The following is a 17,712-nucleotide window of genomic DNA, read 5'->3' on the forward strand; positions in this document are numbered from 1 at the left end:
GGAGAATGGAATGTGTGAATGGTTGACCATTATCAAAGGGCAAAGTAACATGGCCAGAATACACCTACTCTTTTGTTTTTCAATCTCTGTAGAATTGTGAGTTGTAAAAGTTGTTCTGTGGCGAGTGTGGCCTCTCACAGTAGGATGAAGTGAATTGCACCTGCAAGCATTGGGATGATTTAATAACAATATCTGGAATTTATATAGCGCTTTTCTGAGTAATGAAAGAAAATCATCAAGCATGGTACTTACCATATTGTACAGAATAAATAACATGTATGTCCCACAAGGAGTTTAGTAAATTACAACAATTGCTGCAACAATCTGTCTCCTTTCTTCCAAGCCGCATGCAATAAATGCACTCTCAGTCCTGTTCTCCTAATGCAATTAGAAACTCAAAGGACTGTAGCCTATATTGTGGACTATATATTACATATTCCAAAGTCAATTATATGCCTTTGGCGGTGTTCCCAGCAGTCTTTCCAGCTGGCTGATGAGAGAGCTATGTGTTTCACAGTGTTTGTGAGTGGGTTTTTAATGAGAATCTCAACTTCACTGCCATTTTGTTTAGACAATAAACAAACTTGTTCCACACTGCATTATCTGTCTGCTGAAGTTTCTGCAACTAAACTGCTTGCACCCATCAGTCTCCCTCCCAACAGCATGACAATTAGAACTCTGTCCGTCTCTCTCAATCCCACTTTCCGTCACCTTGAGATCAGTGTTTTCCGGCCTGGAATAAAGAGATTATCCAGGATTATTATCCTGCCCTCCTCCACATTTTTTAGTCTTTGCTCAGGATCGAGCTGACTTCTTCCCTATAAAAGAGAGATATACAGTCAAATCCTCTGTGTTGATCTTTCTTACATATATGTTAGTGTCCAAAATAACCAAATGGATCTGTAAGGGTTCATTTGGTTACATTTATACTCTCTCAGAGTTGTGCTTATTATGCATAATGCATACCAATTCAAACTCTAGTTAAGAAACAGGGCATTTCTGCACTCAAGAAGATCAAGAATAAGCTATCCTAAGAGTTATTTGCCATTATTTACTTTTATATGGAATAAGGAGCACTTCTCTTTTGAATGTCACTCACTTTTAGGTCCTTAAAGAACTGGTTCAGTAGCACTAGAAGCTGCTTCTAGGGAACTAAATTGTGATTCCACGCACGCACGCACGCACGCACGCACGCACGCACACACACACACACACACACACACACACACATTTTGAGTGGCAGGTACACCCACGCAACAACTGAGAGACTTGTTCACATCACAAACTCTATACATTTCATACTATCCTAGCCCCTCCTATATTCAGCGTAGATTCAGTGTAGATTTTCGTCTTACACAAACATTAAATTCCCATTGACAATGAATGGAGAATTGTCCGTCCCTGTGTCCCTATGTTTAGGGTACCAATAGGGGCAAAAGTGGCGCTCCACATTCCGCCGTAGTCTGAAAACCCACCTTTTCAGACTCCATCATGGCCCGTAGCACTTACCCTACCCCCTTAGATAGCACTTTTTGTAGACTTAGAAAGCATTTGATACAGTACAGTCTTATAGAATGTTATGTAGACAGCACTAGAATTGCATTGTATGTAGTCATAGCACTTCATAGTACATATGTATAGCATAGTATAGAATATATGTATAGTTTCATTATATAGATATTCCACTGTTACGTTCTTAGCATACGCATGTTTCATGATAACTACTTTTTATGTATGTGATGTATTGCCATGCTTTTTGTACTTGCTTAATGTAAGTCGCTCTGGATTAAGAGCGTCTGCTAAATGCCTAAACAGAGAGAGAGATAGTGTTGCACTATTGCCTGCTAATTACAATGTGGAGCGTGCATGAGAGATTGAGAGAGAGAGAAAGAGTGTTGTTCCCCCACACAGTAACTCTGTCATTTCTCGACCGTTTCGGATGAGGGGCGGCTCACCGGAACCGGGCCGGCACCCTGGGCGCGTTCCTGTGGATCTGGAAGTTCTGGAGACCCTCCGGGGACACCCAAACGGAGTTGCATCACTCAGTTCACAGTGGGTGTGATTTTTTTATGTCAATATAAATAAAGATAGTATCAATCAATCAATCAAAATAGTATCTTCACATATCGGTAATATCTGTTTCTCACTGTAGGACGTAGTACCACTTAAATCTTCAAGTTCTGTGTCCTAGAGACGGGCTGTGGATACTCCAAAATGTGCCTGCTTAAATTAAGACATAATCAGCAGGGATGCTCCTTTAATATTCCAAAGTGTTGTGACGTTGAAGCATGAAGAAAACCCATTAGAAAATAAAATAATTTATTTTGAAGTAGTGCCAGTTTCTTAATGTTTGCTTCAGGATGTGAACAGTGATATATCTACAGTGGAAATAGGACAGGTGATTTTCTGGACCTAGATTGGCAGTGTGGATCTATCCATTATAGGCCTAGGTCCCACACAGCTGTGTCCTGTTCAACTTTTACAATGTAATGTATCAAATCAAATCAGAATTGGCATTTGCATGATGTATGGCCTAACACACAAGCATGTCGAAGAGCGTTGTAAAACAACTGGCGATGAGAATAGCATGAAGCAGGCAACTCTAGGTGGTCTGAGTGACATTATATCAGTGCCATGTTATACTGTATAACATGGCAATTGTACTGTAGCATACAGTGGTTTACAGCACTGTTTCTCAATGTCTGGTCCGTGGCCCTCCAGGGGTCCGAATGGACTCTTACGGTCTGTAACTCTGAGTGTACAAATGTAATCTTTGTGACCACAATCGACACTGTACTAAATACTATCATCAGTGTTAATGTTTTCTTTCTTAAAAACAAAAACCATTTCATCAGTGTTAATTTAACAGTGTCACAAATGGAACCAAATGGATCCGATCCACCGCCATTGCAGGTCTATTTGGTTCCATATGTACACTCTCAGAGTTACAGACATGAAAAGGTCAATCTGGACCTCTGGCGGGCCTAGGACCCGATGTTGAGAAGCAGTGGTTTACAGTATACATGAAATGGCACACATGGGTCCTTGGTGATGCATTCCACACACAAGTCATATTAGTGATGATATATACAAAGTCTGTACTTGGTCAACTTTAACCCATGCATCCCTCCCGGGGCCTGTTTTCAAAATCTATTTCCGTTCTCATAAAACAGACCAACTTTCAAGATACACCATGTTCTCGATTTTCCTATTTTTCGATTGATAACCATGTACCATGTTACAACAGATTCTTGATAGTTTATTTCCTTCACATTCTTTGAATATTTGCTGAAACCAGGAATCCAGCATGCTATCAGACAATAATGTCTGGGAAGTGATGGGAAACGCACAATGAGGTCATTATTGGTGAGTCGACATTGATGCTGTAAGTCGCAGTCTACAGTTGTAAACCCATAACATGCCTATATCATCACATATTACCAAAGGGACACCTTGCATTTGGTAATATATCTCTTGATATAGAATTTGTCACCTGTTTAATAACTGCCCCATATCATGCACTTCTTTATCACATACAAGATAATGCTTGGTACAGCTATGAGGATGTTGTGTTATATGAACAAAGGATTGTGCTTTAGTCCTCGTGAAATCCTGTAAATAACATTTAAAGCTGCAATCCGTGGGATTTACTATTATGTCCTATTCGGGATTCAAACCCGGGTCAGACATGAGGGGGCCGACCTTTCTATTGCTGAGATGAACACCCTGCTCGTGGACGGCGAGATTGCGCTTTGAGCTTCAGGCAAAAGCCTACCACTTGTCAAACAGTATAGTGTTCCTAACCTCTCAATAGAATTATATATATATATATATATATATATATAGCAGTTCACCTGCTTTGATTGAGTTAACAGCGTACAGTCCACATAACTCCCCAGAATACTCTCTAAAAGGTGCCACACACTGCTTTAATGCGATTCATAATATTGTCACTAGTGGTGTTCTCAAAATGTATGCTTTTAGCTGGTCAATACAAATATCTGATAAACAATATGAGACAAATACATACATACAGTAAACACATATGCAGTTCCATCAATGATTAGGCAGAGTGATAAGGTCAACGGCAGCCATGTCACTGCAGTCAAGGCCCCCGGTGACACATTTGCCTTCCAACAGGTCAGAGTTCATTTCTCTCTTTTGGTTCATTTGTTCACGTCTCATTTCCATCGTACTTTGTCTGCTCCCTGCAGCTCTGCTGGTTCAAAGCCCATATAGTTCAATAGTTATAATAGCTCTCATCTTTATCAAGGATAATATTTTTTTAAATGAGGGTTTTATTTTCTTTAACCCAGAATCTCAGATTCTCTCTTGTTTACATACATGATTTAAGCGACAAAATCAACTTTCCAATGATTGTCTTTTTCCGAAAATACGTACTGTAGCACATGGATTAACCGACCATACACACTTATAAATTCCCACTCAAATGCTTGTGCATGCACGCACGCACGCACATGCTCACGCACACACACACACACACACACACACACACACACACACACACACACACACACACACACACACACACACACACACACACACACACTCTTCACAGAGGAGAAAATGTTATTGAAGATGCCTGCCTAACACAGAGTAAATCTTCCGTCAGATAGCATTAAAAAAAAGGAAAAAAGCTAAGTACAAGCGAACCAACCGTCCTCAGGGTCCTGCTGTGATTGGAGGGAGAGCTATGTGTCAAACAAATGAGGAGAAGCCAGCGGTCGGGGCCTGAGAGGCACAGCCCAGGCTACTGGGGGGGCGGTACAAGGTGCCGTGCTGGCTCGGTGGTTCCGAGGACAGCAGGGATGGGGTGGGAGTCCGGCTTCCTTTGGACCTGAACAGAGTGCTCTGGCCAGGGCCCAGAGGGGGCTGGGGGGAGGTGGTGCCCTGGGGCAGCAGTGGGGGCAGGGGTGGCAGGGGTGGCGGGTGCGGTCGCGATTCCTGCTCCACCAGGGGCTCGGGCTGGGAGTAGCCATACGCCGGCGGGCGGGAGACGCCCTTCTGCTGCCTCCGCCAAGAGTTGTAGTAGGTGGGGTCGCTGATGTAGTGGTTGACGAAGGAGTGGGTCTTCTGGCGGCTCTGGTCCATCTCATATTCGCTGTCGCTGCCCTGCGAGTGGAGCAAGGAATGTATGTCAGTGAAATGTTTTATAATATCTTAAGCAAACCTGAAAACATCTATAGTAGATTGTAACCACCGATAACATACAAAGAACATGCTGTAGATTTAGAACATACTGTACTGTACGGCATAACCCTACCTCTTGGTCTCAATCTAGTCTACTCAAATCAAACACTGCGTGCCTTTGGTTACGACACCAAATGTTACATGCACATTAATGCAATACTCTGGTTATTGAAATGGTAATGTAAACATTAAACACCTTCCAGAATCGTACGTCTTAATCATGGCAAGCTAAATCGTATTTGTTGTTCAATATTGACATTGGCATGGAAATACTTTGTTACTGATGGATTTCTTTTGGGTTTATTAATGTACGTAGTATGTCTGAACACATATATAGGGTTTATTAATGTACGTAGTATGTCTGAACACATATATAGCTGGTGGATGAAACAACTTCACCGGAAGCATTTACAAGCGACGACCACGGAGAAACTATTACTGTAATCACACTACTGCTACAGTATGCATGTAAATACTTCAATCAAATATTTGCCACAACCTGATTATTCCCAGTAATCTGGGTATTAGTGTGCATGCAAACACACATCAATAATCCACATTTGCATCCCCCTTAAGGATCAGTGGAAAATATTAACATAACATACATAAGTTATAGCCCCTCTGTGGAGCACAAATGTTTAAAGAATGCTCCTAACTCCTAAAAATTTACAGAGAGCATTTGAAGGGTTTCAGTTTGTTTATACCGTGACGTTAATCCATCAATCCTTTAAACTACAATTGTTCCTTTGGGTGACTCTTGTCACTTTAATGCCAAAAACAAAACTGAATCCTTTGCCAAAATATCTCCCACAATAAGCATCAAGAAGTCTAAAAGTTTTCACTACAATAAGTGAGAAGATTCAGAAGACATTTTACAGTAATATATGTCTATCAAGTGCCTTGCTGCACCTCTGGGGCTATAGTTGGGACACAGGGTTTGATAAATAAAAGCTTAAGCTTGTAGATTTGCAATTTTCGAAATTGAAGAAAATGTATTATATGTGTGTTAAAGGACCACTGTGTGTTAAAGGACCACTGCACCACTTTTCAACCTATCTTCATATAATTGGTCCTCTCTAATGCTCATGATAAAATGCCACAATTAGCCCTTCGCTAAGTCCCTCCCCAACCCATCCTTGTCCAATAAGCACGTTAGCAATAAGGAGACAGGGCAAGCTGTCCTTCTCCCCCATAGAGATGCATGTTAAATGATGGGAATTTTCCATATAAATAATCGATCATTTCAGTAGCAAGAGCATCAAAATGTCTTCTAAATCTAGTCAACCAGGCCTGCAGTAGGCTAAATTTGCATGACATAATTTAAATAAACTAGAAATACGAGGAAATAACAGAGGGAGAAATCAATTGACTAATGACATTAAGGTTATTAGTATTATTGCCATCACCTGGGTGGGTCAGTCATGTAACTTTCTCGACGTTAAGCCGTTTATATGTTCAACAACACAACCCAGGGCAAAATAACATTGACAGCTATGATGTGGCGAAAGTTTGACCTGCATAGCAACAGTTGCTAAACTATTTGGATTGGCATTGGACAATTGCGTTTTTGGGGTGGGATTTAGCAAAGGGCTAATTATTTTCTACTCAGTCTGTGTCTCATAGGAGGGCTGTGGGAAGTTCAGATACCAGTCCACCAGTGACATCATCGCTAGCAGCTTTTTTAAACAAGATTATATATTTATATTTATTTTTATTATTATCATGAGATACAAACAAACCATTTAAATTAAATTGTTAAATAGAGATGAAAACAAATGTCAAACATTTTTCGAACAGTCTATATTTCCCTAAAGGAAATGCATGTATTTAATTCAGTCCGAGCAGAAGTATGGGATAAAAACGTATCCCCACCAGAGGCGGAGGACCGCCCCCGTCAGCCCCAAGCAAATGGAACCCTGGTTGGACAGATGTAGCCGCTCCATGACTTCATTTATTTGCTCAAGGGCCAGGTAAACAGTGGAAGGCTACGCGGGGGAGAGGAACAACACGCGTTTGCAGTTCCCGGGAGAGCTGTGTTTATTCAGACCCAGTTGAACAATGTTTTGACTGTGCAGGTACCTGATAAATATGCTATGAAGACCCTGCACCAGGTGCGGAAAGACAGATGTTCTCGCCTACCAAGCGAGATGGAGGAGGTGGGGGGTCTCGTGATCTATACTATAATCATCTAGTCTCCTGTTCTCTCCATCGGCAGCCACCACTTCCCACTAAGCCATATTTACTCTGGACCCACCACATACACACACACACACACACACACAGTCACACACACACACACACACACACACACACACACACACACACACACACACACACACACACACACACACACACACACACACACACACACACACACACACACACACACACACACACACACACACACACACACACACACACACTGACCCATCGATGTCCTTGTCCAGAGTGGCCAGATTAACATGACATTTCCTGTTTTAGGAGAATTAATAAGCGGTGACGACAGTACGGGAGACTTGAGACGTGAGAATCTGACTCATATGGCCTTCCCACAAGGGAGGGATCACTCATCAAAACCCAGAGACAGATCATCCGGATCATCGCTCATGGCGGGCCCTATGTCAACAGACAGCACATCACAGCATTCTTGAGGCGATGAGTTTGAGGGCATCCCTCAGTTTTTCGGGCTGTCATTAATTCATTCTCTGTCTTTTAAATTAGGCTGCGGTCTCTATTTATCGGCGGAGAGAGCGGGGACGGGAGTGTTCTTCAGAGACGCTGCTCCGAGCAAAGTGGTAATTAGGTATTAAGATACCAAATGTGTCAAGAGGGTGGAGAGTGATGGGAAGAAAGAATTTTTTGGGCGACTCTGACTTAATAACTTCCACCGCTGTAAGAATGTCAATCCGCCGGAGAGTTGATCCTTGAATTTAAAATGATTGATGAAAATGTTCTCTACCCCTGGAGAGAGAAATGACCTCTGAGCGTGCAGTGCATCTCATACCTGAGAATCTGATATTTCAGAAGGTTTCTCAGTCAGGCTGCTGCTTTCGGCCGGAATCAGGTCATTATACTTTGTGCTGACATCCTCGTCGGAGTAGTGCAGGCTGCCTGGACTGGGCCGGGGTGGAGACCTGAACACACAGAGAAGACAGTAGACGTGAGTTAGTTTAATTTAAAGGATCTCCGGTTTGGTATGCACTAGGCCACGGCCCACGGACCCCCATAACTCTGTTACAAATGGAACCAATCGGACATTTGCTTACACCCCCCCCCCCCCCCCCCCCCTCCATGTTTGAGAACCTTAGAGGTAGAGAATCTCAGACAGAAAAAGAAAACACACCATTTTATTTCTCTCCTCACAACACGGCTCTTGTCATTCCCTTTTATCTCCCTTTTGGGCAACTCAAGCACTCGAATCAGATACACTCCCCGCTGAGATCAATAAGAAAATGGCTAGTCCTGTGACGGACACCTCAACAGTCTGATGACTAAAGCACGAAAAAAAATGTTTGAAGCCTCTCGCCTCAAAGCTTTACCTCCCGCGGGCAGGTTCCGCCGGATTAAAGCCCACGTGCTCGGCGCGCTCTCATTGATTAAGATAATGATCCCGATGATAGCTCTCTTCAGAGGCAGTGTGACAACAACAGGATGGATTAGTCATGCATTCTCAGAAGCCACTGAAACATAGAGCGATAGGCCATAAATGGTTCTATTCCCTTGGACCGTCTCTCTCTGATCTCCATTTAAAACCGTCCGCGTGGAAGGCAGACAGGGGGCTGGTGGGGGTGCACAGAATGATACGGTAGTATAACTCTGTCCATTAAACAGGGCCGTCATGAGACGCAGAGGACTCGGAAGCACGAGAGCATCGCTGTGCCTATTAGAGGCATCATGCAGAATGACTGGGTAAGTAGGAGTAGTCCTTCCAGGTCGAAGGAGAACGACCCCTAGCTCTGGCCGGCTCCGGCCGTTAAGCCCAAGTGAAGCGGAACGAGACATCTGTGTGAGGGTAATTGTTTTTCTCCTCCTGGCGTAATACCCCCGGCACTGTCGCCAGAGGCCGGCCAGAATCCAGCATTGGACCCCGCAGACCGGACCGTGGCCCTCGCTCACATCACTGGACTGCTTTTAGTTTGCTCATCAGCACATGTAACCTCACAGTTCACACGCTACTGTCTCTCTCTACCAAGGGAGACAAGATACAAGCTACTTGAAGGTACACTGGACTCTTTTAAGGCTGCCTTGAAAAGACACTTATTTTCTCAGGCTTATGGCATATAGTCTTTGATTGTTGTTGGTAATTTTGTAAAGCGTCCTTGGGTTCATGAAAGGCGCTATATAAATTCAAGCTATTATTATTATTAAGGGGAGTGATAGGCTTCAGTAGGATTAATATTTAAAAACAAAAATGTACTTGAAGAAAAATTGATCCGAAAGGGTGACTGAGAACTAGACGGGCGTAAGAAATGCTCCGGTGACAACTCTGAAATTAAGCTACTGTATGCTGAAGACGCTCTTTGAGAATCAAACTAAATATGCCTGGAGGGGCTTTGCATAAGGCGTAAGCAGGAGCTGTAAATCACTGAAGGAAAGTCAAGGATGGGAAGTGTGGAAGACACAACATGACAGTGACCATGAAGGGTTAATGTGACAAACGGCTGTCTTCCTGCGAGCCATGATAAAAAAATTGGAATTCAGAGATGCTTCAGGCAGAGAAAAAATAAATACATGGGGCCAGAGAGATGGGAATGTGTGTGGGTGTGTGTGTGTGTGTTGGTGGGGAGGGTTAAATTAACCCCTACCCTTTGCATATACCCCCCCCCCCCCCCCCCAACTGCTTTGAATTATTCAGAAAGTACTGTACGCCCACCCCACTCCATCTTATCCTCCCCCTCATCCCTCGGCCTCCCTCCCAATACCACTCTGCTTCTCCAGGCCACAGATCATTAGCAGAGAATACCAGATTGGATCCCTTCAAAGGAGAGAGTTGCAGTTCAAGGCCTTTTGATCCCATCCGCAGTCTCTCCTCGGGTTGATGGGAAAAAAAGCAAAACATAACACAACACAACACACGCACGCACGCACACACACACACACACACACACACACACACACACACACACACACACACACACACACACACACACACACACACACACACACACACACACACACACACACACACACACACACACACACACACACACACACACACACACACCATGCAAAAAAGGTGGGTTGGCAGGTATGACTCTGACAGGTGTACTGCAACAGCAGCCTTTCTCTTCCTTCTCGCTGAAGAGCGGATCATGAATTGCCACTGTGCCACCATGCCTCAATGTGAGGCCCGTCCACCCACCCTAACATGTGAGCTGTGTTCCATCACAAACCAGCTTGTTTCAGCAGAGGCCTTGTGGAAGTCCTGTTATCTAATGTTTAGCTAAACATTACCACAGAGGCAGGCTGCCAAAGTCCTGATGGATTGAAGGACGCGTTCTCTCACGCGGGCGGCATTGCACTTTAACTGTCGAGAGGTCGCTCTCACGGAGCTACAATCCCGATACAGTCTTCATTTAAACCTGAGGGTGTGGAAGTGGACCCACGAGGGTCCAGTTTTACTCTCTCAGATTTAAAGAAACACTCAGGATTTCAAAGCGTGCCGAGACGTGCTCCGAGATGTGCTCTGGGTCGAGGCCAGATTGAGATGGCCGGCGCTGACCAATAAGCACCCTTTGTCTGAAGCTGTGATGGGATGACAAAGAGTGCATGCAAAAGCTCATGAATACTAACGGAGCACCATTGTGTTGCTCTCTTATATAAGTCACTGCTTCACATTCATGCAAGCACACACGCACGCACGCACACACGCACGCACGCACGCACGCACGCACGCACGCACGCACGCACGCACGCACGCACGCACGCACGCACGCACGCACGCACGCACGCACGCACACACACACACACACACACACATAACACATAACACACACATACTGAACACACACACACACACACACACACACACACACACACACACACACACACACACACACACACACACACACACACACACACACACACACACACACACACACACACACACACACACACACACACACACACACACACACACACACACACACACACACACATACTGAATACCAATGAGGAAATTAGCAGCTGGCCTCCTGCAGACTTGGTTTGTTCTCCCAAGACTGACAAAGTGCTCAGAGCAGAGAGATGGAAGCGAACCACACTCCATTAAGTATTCCTGCCAGTGCGTCGATACATAAGACATTAGACACAATGGGGGGAAGGAGAACTTGTTAGCGGCGCCGGTGATTGATTTATGACGGCGCGTGATTGAAAGCACAATGCATGGTGAGCATAATATAACTGACCGTGTGTATATGCCATTCTTGCGACAGAAAGAGTTTTTGACTGACAGGCGCCTGTTGTTGAGCTCCAGCGCCGGGAAGCGTCCCTCGTCCAGGCGCACCATCTCTCCGTGTGTCAGAGGCAGCGCTGTGCAGTTGGAGTGGTTGCCTGCATAGGAATGCGGGGACACTGTGTGAAGGTTAGTTTTTTTAGCAGTGTTCAATTAAAAAACAAAACCCAAAACAGAACAGAGGGAGGTCATTGTCTTAACCCCGGCTTAAGCCCTTTATATTCGTGCTACGGCAGGGTGAATTTACAGAGAGTTTTGAGTGGTGCAACCACTCCAAGGAACAGCTATGTCCGTGACTATGTGTTAACCTATGTGTTAACCTGTGTGACTCATGTGTGACTCATGAGTACCAGTAGGGGCGCTGTCGTGCCAGAAACAGAGAGAGAGAGATAGTGCTGCACTGTTGCCTGCTAATGAGAGAGAGGGGGGGGGGGGTGGAAGGGGGGGGAGTTGCACCACTCAGTTCACACGGGTGTGATTTTAATTAAATTGTTAAATTGTAATATCATCAAACAAATCAGACATCTAAAAGGAAATAATTCAGTCTGAACAAAAGCAGGGATGAAACCATCATGTATCCCCACCGGTGACACACGAATGACCAGAGGGTGGATATCAAAAGCATCGCCCCCTATCAAATCGAACCCTGGTTTTTACATATTACACTTCAGTTCAACTTCATGTATGGCGCTAGGATTCAAGCCATGTAGGGCTGTGGAATGTTCAATGAATATAGTGTGACCTTCACTCATATCTCTAAGGATTACACAGCAACTTCCCTCTAAAAGGCGAGATGAGACAGGCGAGGCTATCAGGATCCTTCTGTATAGATATTGCAACTATATATTTATTGGAGCTAAACATACTACAACAATCTGTAGAGATGTTTTGGTACACAGGCCTTGCTCAGCATGCATGTTACATATTACAGTGTAAAATGGTAATAATATTGATGCTGGTCACATGCTTAATGTCAGAACTGATCTGAATGAATTTGTAACAACAGCATCTTCCACCAGCCTTGGCTCAGGCTGTGTGGCCATTAAAATAATCACAATCTGAATCTAACTCTGAATAAAGCAGACTGTATTCCGTTGTTGTGAATGGAAGATGCTCCCCAGACACCAGTCAGTCAGATGTAGTGAGGGGGATTTTGAGGTGTGAGATTTGGCCGCGAGAGTAGGTTAGGGGCTCCGGTGACCTCTTGTCTTCCTGACTGGTTACTGTGATCTCACCCTTGCTGGTCCTGGGGCCCAGTGGCGAGTGCTGGCCCCCCGGTTAAACAAACAGCCGTCAGTGGGACAGAACAGCGGCATGGCTGGGAGAGTGTTAAAAGAGGGTGGGATTGAGAGGGCATAAGAAGCTGTCTTTGTGTTCCCACACAAACACGGGCCTTGTTCAGGGCCGGTCCAGCCAAAACAGTGTTTACTGACCCCGGGATCCTGGCACCACACTAAATGCTGACCAAGCTCAAAAACCTGACCTCTTTCTCCTATCCACTTATTCTCTTACCGACTTTCTCACCACTCTGTCTTTCTTCGCTGGGTGGTCGAGTGAACGACCTCCTGCTGGCTCCTCCTTGCTGCTGGGTGACCAGATCATTGCTGGTCCATTAAACCCTTGTTTTGACTGTGTGTCAATCAAACCAGCATGTGTGGTATTAAGAGATACCGATACATGACATAACACTGAGTAGTTGTTGAGGGCCCCTCCTATATACAGGTTTAATGTTTGTTTTTAGTCATACTGCAAGTGCACGTTAATATGTAGTTGGCATGAACCGAATCTGAGTCTGAACAGCACAGTGCCAGTCAAGTCTGTGATGTCACCAGACCTATTGATGTAAACCTAATTTATGCTTTGAGACTTGGTTGACAAGAGAGAAACTGTAACATCTTACCTACTGTATATGTTCATATCTTGAGGAAATGTACTGGGTACTAAGCTTTAAAGGGACACTTCACCCCTTTTGCATTGCAACCAGTTCTTATTTTAAATTAATGATGTTTGGGAGATAGATATTTTAGTACGTGCCCATGATGTCATGGACACTGCATGGGCTCACTTCCTTCCTGGACTACAATTCCCATAATGCTTTGGTGCACTGCTCCTACTTGTGGATAGGGGGAGGGCTGTCTTAAGGCTCATTCATAGTCTGGATTTTCGGTGGTGGGGTGACCACCGAACTACAACATGACGTCACGAGCCGGTGAAGAGCAAACCACCGCCACCGCTCCAGCCCTTCTCTGTTTTTACTCACCACCGCTCAACGTTATTTCAGCTCCGGTGGTCAGCTCACCACCGGAGCGGTGGTCACCTCACCACCGAAAATCCAGACTATGAATAGGCCTTTACTGAGACAACACATAGTCCTGGAAGTAAGTGAGCCCAGTGTCCATGACATCATGGACACGTTGAAATACTAAAATATCTAAAAACACATATTACCCACATAAAAACCCCAGGAAATAAAAGTGTTTCTTGTCTCCCAAACATCATTAAAATAAGATTGCAAAAGGGGTGAAGTGTCCCTTTAAGTTCCAAGGACAATTTATGCTTCCTATTCCGAAGGCCTGGAGATTGTAAAAAGTAGTACTGTATTCCTTGTCTAACTGGGGCAATTTGTTTTTTGTTTTGTCTTGGTAAAGTCTCCAAGTTGAAAAAAAAAGGTTGTTTAACTAAATGGGCTTCCTCTCCTGGTTAAATAAAGGCTAAATCAAAATGAAAAACAAGTAGGAAGCCTGTAAATCTTGTAAAGCTTGTGTAAATTACTTCAGCATTGCAACCCCCGCCGAACCACTTATTCCAGGCATTGATCCTCGTTGTAGTTAAACCTGACTATTCTTTGGGCTGTTTCAGCTCAGCCCGAGCATCGTTTTTCACCTGTCAGCCAAATCGAGTGAGGAAACCCAGGCAGTTTGGATAATTGCGCAAGCCTTCGCACTCTTAACTTTAAAAGATAGTTTTCAGATGTGTAATCATTAAAAAGCGATCCCCGGCGAAGTCGTGCCAGGCAAAGAGGCGCTCCAATCGATCGCTTGTCAAGTTGCTGCGGCAGAGGGAGCAATATTTACATCAGAGCTGAGGCGCCATGTTGCCTACCTGAGTCTGCCTTCTTGGTGTAGTTCTTGCTCTGGCCTCGGATGATGAGGATGAAAACGAGTAGGAGGATGAAGATGAGGCCCACCAGAGCGATCACCACCAGGAACCACCACTCCTCGTAGAATGGAGATACTTTCTGGGCTAAATACAGCAGTGATAAAGATTAAGAAACAATGTTAAAACCAACAAGTAAACGAAGGCAACATAATGTTTCATTTGTGTCTCTCTGTCTGTCTGTCTGTCTCTCTGTCTCTCTCTCTCTCTCTCTCAGTCTCTCGCATGAACATGATCCATACATCTCTATAATTATCTCTTTTATTTGTTGTTGGTTACAGTGTGTGGTTATTATTTAACTTTCTGTATTCTATGAATTTGTATTGTTATGAATTAATTTCTTTGTGTACATTGATGCAACCTAATAAATACAGTGCTAGTTCAGGGTGTGGCTGGGATTTGGAACACATCCGTCCGTTCCGAGCTGGCTGGTTCTGGAGAACTGCTCATCCGATTGACTTCACCGTCGATACTGCCCTTCCTTGGGTGTGAAGTCGATCGGGTGAATGCTTCTCAAGATATATGCAAAAGAGAAGAGATTCCTGGAATGTATATCCTGGCTGTGATTTAATGTGTCTGAATAATGAATTATGAAAAACAATCAAATCCTCATGGTGGTAACGATTCGAGCCGGGAGGCTCTTCCGCAGACCTTACTCTAAGAGGCTCACAGCTCGAAACGTTACCCACCGAATACAAATCCACAATGGAAGTATAACACTGGTGTGTGCATTTTATTGTTTTTCTACTGTTGAAGTTTTTGAATCCAGCACCAGGATGTGCATGTCCTTTGTCATTTTATGCCTTTTTCATGAATAACAAATAATCCTGTGGGGATGAAAATAGAATCAATGAATCATTAATTAATTCATCCATTCACTCACGCACACGTTCATTAATTCACTGCTCTGAAAGAGTGATTAACCTGATATTGAAGGGGATGGGGCACTGGGAGAACCGTAGCCATAGTCATTGACCCCAATCACCCGGAAGTCATAGGTGACCCCTTCTCTTAGTATGTCCAGGTTGAGCGTGTATGATGTCACTTCCTTGGGAATGTCTTTGATGAGGATGTCCCAGAGTCCTTCATCTAAAGGCAAGATGAGGAAATAATATGTTGACAGACATTCATAAGTCATAACTGTATCTCTGGTAGTCACCACACTGTATGCCTGAACGAGGATGGAGGTGGGGCTCACCGCTAGGCCTGGCTTCAATGACATATCGCGTGATAGGGGCGCGGCCCGGATCTCCACTGGTCCAATGCAAGGTGAGAGCGGTGCCGTAGCGAGAGAAAAAGGGCTCTCCAGGAGGGCCTGGGGCGCCTTCAGAATACAAATAGAGAGAGCAAAGCAAGACGAGTTACAAAACAGACATTAATGACGGACTAGACTCAACAAGGGCTTACAAAGACAATCAGGAAGCACTCATTTACCGTTTTCTCAATCGCTTTAATTTAAAACTTAATTCTCAAATTATATTTTATAACTCAAATGACAGACAGACAGACAGACAGACAGACAGACAGACAGACAGACAGACAGACAGACAGACAGACAGACAGACAGACAGACAGATAGATAGATAGATCTTGGCCATGTAGTGAATCATGCTGGAGGAATGGATGCCATTGCTGATCCAGTGTGGGTCTAGAGTGGATACAGAAGCAGTGTGTTCATACTACTTGTGTGTATGTGCAAATGACCAGATACACTATGTGGGCTCTAGAGTCCAACCTCGGCCGAACCGCTCTACTGTGGCTTCAATCATTCAGATGTTCAGGAATGTAAGTGGGCTACTACAGTATTCAACAGGTCACATACACACTACTGCACATTACCGCACTGTATCTTTAACTTGGCCATTGTGCGGGGTAACATACATAAAGACGAATAAGTTAATGTAATGGACTGTCCCATCAGTTAATCCCCGCCCCTGACAAATTTACAGTAACATGTTACCAGCTCCATTCTCTGGTGGCAGAGGCCGAGTTTTCACATCAAAGCAGGATGAGATACAGTCAACATGATGAGGGCAAACAATGCTATTAGACTGTTTCAGAACATCACCCTGAACTAAAGGAGATGTCATGGTAGAACCATGAACATCAGAGGTCATCGCAACACAGTGGATGTGCCAGCCCAGTGTGGGGTTAACAATGTGTGCTGCAATATCAGAGACTGGTTTAATCCAGCATGTTCTCTCGCCATTGAACACTACAATTCAGCCAGTCGTATTGATTTCTTGGGGGGCTTTATAATGCTCTCATGCCTGAGAACGAGAGAGGAGTGTGGTGAGGCCTGATAATTTGGGACAATGTCAGTTTTCGCAGATCCATTCTTGTCAGAATGGTCTGCTGCCTGCAGCAAGGGAGGACTCACACACAGAGAACAAAAAAGGAGTTCAGACTAGAGTTTCAAATTTAAATGTTTCCACTTGAGACATTACAGGGCTGTAAAGACAGCAGAGAGTGCAAACATTTCAGTCCATGTTGGTCTTTCTTTCCTCAGTGCAAGCTGATAGGAATGCACCGATGTATCGGCCACATATCGGTATATGACGATATTTGCAGTTATCGGTCAATATCGGCAAATAAAACTGACATTAACCGATGGCGGAAGCCGATACTTATCTGGTGTTGATAAGCATATATTTTGAGTTGGCTATGTTGCGTTGGTTATCTGCAGCCTACCAAGCTGTAGATTTTGAACATTTATTTCTTGTGTTGAAGGTGTACTTGTTTCCCTGGAACAAAAGGGGGAAATTAAAACAACAAAAACTAATTAAACAAATACTGTATCTGTATCAGTTTCGGCTAAAATTGTTATTTTAAATATAGATATCGGCCAAGAATTTCCATATCGGTGCATCCCTACAAGCTGAGGAGACAAA

At 44.2% G+C, this 17,712-nt stretch overlaps 1 protein-coding gene across 1 annotated transcript in view; it reads right to left on the bottom strand.

Annotated features, from left to right (window-relative positions):
- Positions 1-4,719: 4,719 nt before the first annotated feature.
- Positions 4,720-17,712, bottom strand: part of LOC306937310 (protein sidekick-2-like) — a gene marked incomplete at its 3' end in the record, with an annotated part of 81,935 nt that continues 68,942 nt past the window's right edge. The window contains exons 39-44 of the mRNA XM_079520981.1: positions 16,020-16,145; positions 15,746-15,910; positions 14,768-14,908; positions 11,619-11,763; positions 8,216-8,345; positions 4,720-5,133 (exon numbers count right to left, since the gene is read on the bottom strand). Coding sequence (XP_079377107.1) covers positions 4,720-5,133; positions 8,216-8,345; positions 11,619-11,763; positions 14,768-14,908; positions 15,746-15,910; positions 16,020-16,145 — 1,121 coding nt within the window. The remainder of the gene's footprint in view (positions 5,134-8,215; positions 8,346-11,618; positions 11,764-14,767; positions 14,909-15,745; positions 15,911-16,019; positions 16,146-17,712) is intronic.

The sequence above is a fragment of the Electrona antarctica genome, assembly GCF_951216825.1.
Source record: "Electrona antarctica genome assembly, chromosome: 14".
NCBI lineage: Eukaryota > Metazoa > Chordata > Actinopteri > Myctophiformes > Myctophidae > Electrona > Electrona antarctica.